This window comes from Camelina sativa, chromosome 8 (assembly GCF_030686135.1).
Source record: "Camelina sativa cultivar CO46 ecotype springtype chromosome 8, ASM3068613v1".
Classification (NCBI taxonomy): domain Eukaryota; kingdom Viridiplantae; phylum Streptophyta; class Magnoliopsida; order Brassicales; family Brassicaceae; genus Camelina; species Camelina sativa.
In genome coordinates, this window is record NC_141887.1 from 21,086,140 (window position 1) to 21,091,717 (window position 5,578).

Here is a 5,578-nt window from a genome sequence, read left to right on the forward strand (position 1 = left end):
ATTTATGAGATTATGAAAAAAATTGAATGATATTCATTAAATTACAATATATAAAATTTTAAGTTATAACTTGCCAAATATATCCTTATGTTGTTAAGTTCATTATTTATTACGTTTCAAAGATTCCGAGTGTTTTAAAAACAAAATCGGATATTTATATATATTAAAACTTCTATAAAATAATAACGTCGCTATTTTATTATTTATAGAATTATTAATTTATCGAATTATATTTAGCCAAAAAAACAATTTAGGACCAAAAGAAATATATAACTTATCGATGTACCAATTTATCGGATATTAATTTATAGAGGTTATATTGTCATGTATTCAAAAAGTTTTACAAGAAATATTTTCTACAACATTTCTGCACTTTTATAAAGTTTTCATCTTATGACATTTTCGAAACGGAAAACGGATCTCCGATCTTGTAACCTCAAAACCTTTTCTCAAAACGACGATTTATTTATTTTCATGAAATACAAAATATTAATTCCGAATTATCTGTGTTTTTTTTTTTGCATTGATGGATATTTAAAGTGAGTTGTAAAAGGTGATTTCATTTTAATGTTTCAAAGCATTTTGTTGAAAAATAGTGGTCTAATTCAAAGTGTCATTTAAAGGGTAACCAATATTTAGCTTAAATTTGTTCCTAGGAGACTAATTCTTTCAACCCAAATCTTATATATTGACCCAATATAACCAAAAAAAGGATTTAAAATGAATACATATTAATTATTTCCAATACATACAAAGTAAAAAATAAAAATCTTGTCAAATTTATGAAATAGTTGAATTCCAGGTTGTGAAACCCTACAATTGAGATATAATTATCTCAATCACCTCCACCACTCAACCTCTATATAAACATAAACCTAGAAATGTATTTTTATCATCATATTCTCAGATTTAGCTTTCTCTTTTGTCTTATAACCCAATCTATATATTAACCTCAGATTTGTTACAAATCAAAAAAAAAAATAGGAGAGAGAGATTAAACAGACAACAAAAAGGGTTCTCTTTGGTTAAGTGCTTGCATGTCTTTTCCAATTGATCTCTAAATTTTTTTGCCTTTTTGTCAGTAATTTTTTTTTTGGTCACTTCTGTAACAACAATGGCGGAGTTAAATCCATAGAAGGAGGATTCTTTCAAAAACATATCCTCTTGGCTTCTTCAGCAAATCCCCAGGTAAAACCTTAAAATCCCAATTGAAACACTTCGAATTATAGAAAAAAAAAAAAAAAATCAGAAATCAAGAAAGACAAACATCTTCATTTTTAAAAAAAAAATCCAACCTTTAGGCTAAATCCATGTTTATGTTGTACCATTTCTTGAAATTAGCTTCAGAATGGTTAATTGATTGATCTGTTTGTATGTGTTTTGGCTGTAGGTTCAGTAACAGGAGGAGAAACCTTTCTTAATTAGAGTATGAAAGATGGGAAATTGAGTTTAAGGGTGTAAATGGCAGGATGTTCAGGTTCCTATTATAGTTCAGGTCCATACATTGATGTTAGGGTTGAGTATTTGAATGAATGTGAGGACAGGTTAAAGAAATTGTTTGCTCAAGCTCTTTTGTATTTTCTTGAGGAAGAGGCTAATGGAAAGCCTCTGCCTGTTACCCTAGGTAATGGTGAAAATGTTGATTTGTTTAAGCTGTTTGTGTTCGTCTGTGAGAGAGATGGGTTTGATTCTGTGTCTAGGAATGGGTTGTGGGACTTAGTGGCTGAGAAACTAGGCTTGGATAGTTCAGTGTATCCATCTTTGAGATTGGTTTACTCAAAGTATTTGATCCGGTTGGAGAAATGGGTGGTGGAGAATTCGAGGAAAGTGAAGTTGGATGATCCGGTTGTTAGAAAGATAGGTTCTTATGTGGGTTTGTTACATGAGCTAGGGTTTGGATTGAAGAGTTTGTTGGATAATGGAAAGTGTCAGAAACGTAACAGAGCTGTGGTATTAGGTTGTAAGGATATTGTAGAGTCCCACCATAGGAAGAAACTTAGACATGATAATAATAATGAAGGAGTAGGAACGTCTTGTCCTGTTGTTAGTGATGCGTCTGTTGTATGTCTTGAGGAGCAAGTAGATATACCGGAAATGCTCAAGTGGCTGACTTCAGTTGCAATATCTCCTCATGATCCTTCCATTGGAGTTATACCATACTCTTCTAAATGGAAGGAGTTTACTGGCAAGGAGTGTTACATCCAAGTCATTAAAGCCAAAAACGCTTTGCTTGTTCAGAGAGACAATGCTGCAATCAGATACAACTATTCTCCACTAATGGTACTTTCTTTACTTTTAACTCTTATCTTGCCTTTAAAAGTCAATGATTCAGTTAGTATGCTTTTGTTTTCTATATGTGAGATGGCTTTTAACTCAATTGATTGATAAAAACCTTTGCAGGGTAACCAAACTGTGCATCCGTCTATGTATGATGATGAACGACCGTCGTTAGGGAAGTTAAGATACAGCACAAGGAATCCGAAGGTATCAAAACACCATTCTACTAGTGGCAGAGAGGTTATTGCAGGAACATCTAGAGCCACAGGCTTACAAGTGCCAAAGCAACCCCAGTTCCCGAGAAGGAATGTTGGTGTAGGACCTCGTTACCAAGCCGTAGTGGACGAGTGGACAGAACCGTGTTTGGAGAGCGATACTAAATGGTTAGGAACCCGTTTGTGGCCGCCGTTAGAAAACAATGAAGCTGTAGATGGTTTGATTGGAAAAGGAAGGGAAAAGTCTTGCAGCTGTGACACCCTCATCTCTAACTCCGTGGAGTGCATTAGATTCCACATTGCCGAGAAGAGAGTGGAGCTAAAACGTGATCTCGGCAATGTCTTTTTCCATTGGAGATTCGATCGAATGGGAGAAGAAGTGTCTCTAAGATGGACAGAACGAGAAGAGGAGAAGTTTAAGGTGAAGATGATCTCGAGTCCTCAGTCTTTCTGGCAAAAAGCAGCAAAGTTTTTCCCTAAGAAGAAGAGAGAGGAACTCGTGCATTACTACTTTAATGTGTTCTTGATCAACCGCAGAAGATATCAGAACCGTGTGACTCCAAGGCAGATAGACAGTGATGACGATAGTGAATCTTTTGGTTCTGTTGGTCCCAGTTTTGGTCGTAGTGCTGTTACCTCACCTGGTTCAGATATTATGATCTGTTCTCAGAATAGTCAGTCTGAAGTCATTGACTGAAGAAGAAACAGAAGATTGTAACAAAAAGGAAAAAGAAAAAAAAATGGTTTTTATGTTTCCTATGAGCTTTTAACTCATAACCTTCTTCTGAAGATAGAAGTGTAGGAGTTTGTAGATTTTTTTTCCCTTTTTTTTTTTTCTTCTTTTTGTGACTTTATAAATTTATTAATAAAACTAGCAAAAGGTGTAACTTTTGGAATTAGATCGGTTCAAAGTTTTTATCAACAAGTTAATAATTTTTGGTACATTTCTTTAGTACTTATTAAGCTTTTTAGAATCTTCTTTATGCATTCCTAGTTCGGTAGTTCCTAAGAGTCACATACATCCGATGACCAAAGAAAATAGAGAGTCAAATACATTCTGGTTTAATTTTTATTTCATTTTCCAATACATTTTCTCCTTCATATTAAATTATTTGTTGCACGAAATTTTGTCTCTTTTTTTTCATTTTTCTTTTTCCGTAAAATGTCTTTTTCAGTAAAGAAAAAGAAAAACAAAAAGAGAGAGAAACTGAAGAAAAAGAATTTGGTACATTCTTTAAGTTTAAGAGCCAGACTCAGATTATTTAATTAAAACTGTATTAAAACACAAAGTATATGAAAAAACCCAAATCATTATTCCAAAAGTGTAATCAGTCAATTGAATTAACCCAAGTCATTAAATATGCATTAACCAACATAGAAACCATAAACATGAGAACCCCATAAATATGCATGTTTATCGTCAAATCCTAATCGAAGTGAATGTTATATGAAGTATATGGAGATGAAGAGGCTTTTCAAAGTTTTGGTCTTCTTGTTCGGTTACTTGACGTGTTCAATGGCAATGGTACCGTATCGTGGTTGTGACGTTATTGGAGTAGATTTGGGAGATGGAATGGAAAAGAACGAGAAGGGAGTGAACAAGGAGTTTTTTTGGTCGGGTCGTAAGTTAGTTTCTGGTCCGAGTCGCAGTGCTTGCGGCCACTAATTGTCGAGTAAGTAAGTTTTTTACTAATGGATGTTGTATTAATCTTTAGTTTATGTCTCTGTCCTTCATAGACTTATGAATATGTCATGACTTTATTGATGTACTTAAAGGAATGACTGGCTTGCAAGTTACTAATGGATGTTGTATTAATCTCTAGTTTATGTCTCTATTTTGGTTTTTGAATATTTTTGGGGTTATATTTTTCGTTTGAATCTTTGAGAAACTCAGAAAATTGCCACATCATGCCTCTTATTATAAGAGAAAATTACGGGGTATTTATAAAACACTACGACAGAAGAGTTGTAAATTATGCAGATACAGAACAAATGTAAAAAATGACAATCCATTGTCCAAAAAGTTAGTGTTTCATCCATGAAAATAAGATGAAAAGATGATAATGCATTTTTTGATTGGACAAAGAGATGACAGTGTGTAAATGATAAATGACTCAATAAACAATATATTATTAGACGGCCTATTGAGTATATTAGCACATTATGTAACAGTATTGTTATTGTTATCTTTGTCATTTGTGTAATACTTAACAAGTTATATATATATATATATATATTATAATAGTTAACATTCAAAATTATTGTTATTTATTTTGTATATATGATAAATGATTTTTGGTGTAGGATAAAACATGATAATATATAAGGTAGTTGGTAAAATCGTAAAAGTATGTTTATTGGACATAACTCATATTTAGAATGTTATATGTAACTCGTTATTTTCCGTATATGATAAAATAAATTAGTTAAAAATATAAAATGAAAGCTAAATATAATATAATTTGATATATATAATTTAATATGATATACATATATAAATATATTGTTATCATGTTAAGGCAATATATATATATATAATTATATAACTCATATTGATACTCATTTGATATAATTTATATTCTAGATCTACTTCGAGTGGGATGCCTCAATCGAGCATCTTGTTTAAGCCAACTTTGATCAGCTCGCTGCTACTCGCCTTAAAGGAATGGTTAGTCTTGCAAAGTCCAATGCAGTAAAACCCAATGGAGAAAAACATGATTGGATTCTTTCCGAATATTGGAGAGTAATGTTAGTTTATTGGATGACACCAAAAGCCAAAGATAAAAGAGCGAAAGCTCGTACGTCCCGACTATCTACTCGTGATGGTTTAGGCGCCCATCGACATAAAGCAGGTTCACGTTCTTATGTCAAAGTGCAAGATGCTTTGGTAATGTTTATATTTATTATTATTCTTATTTTTTCCATCAAAGCTTCTCTTTTTGTAATTAAAGATTTATATTATTACTTATATTAACTAATTTGTTGCTTATAGGTTGCCAACAACGAAGACTCTTCTTTGATTGCTGTAATGAAAAAAACACATCAGAAATCTGATGGAACGTATGTTGATGAAAAAGCATGACAAA

The 5,578-nt window shown here is 32.4% G+C and overlaps 2 protein-coding genes across 2 annotated transcripts; both read left to right on the forward strand.

The window, feature by feature from the left end:
* The first annotated feature begins 800 nt into the window (after nucleotides 1-800).
* On the forward strand, nucleotides 801-3,388 carry LOC104707440 (AT-rich interactive domain-containing protein 2). Its single transcript, XM_010423791.2, has 3 exons — nucleotides 801-1,188; nucleotides 1,391-2,280; nucleotides 2,401-3,388. Exons 2-3 carry the CDS (start codon nucleotides 1,462-1,464, stop codon nucleotides 3,187-3,189), a joined length of 1,608 nt encoding a protein of 535 aa, XP_010422093.1. The 5' UTR covers nucleotides 801-1,188; nucleotides 1,391-1,461; the 3' UTR covers nucleotides 3,190-3,388.
* A 560-nt stretch (nucleotides 3,389-3,948) lies between these two features.
* LOC109126075 (uncharacterized) lies at nucleotides 3,949-4,185 on the forward strand. Its single transcript, XM_087460736.1, has one exon. It carries the CDS (start codon nucleotides 3,949-3,951, stop codon nucleotides 4,156-4,158), a length of 210 nt encoding a protein of 69 aa, XP_087316862.1. The 3' UTR covers nucleotides 4,159-4,185.
* Nucleotides 4,186-5,578: the final 1,393 nt, after the last annotated feature.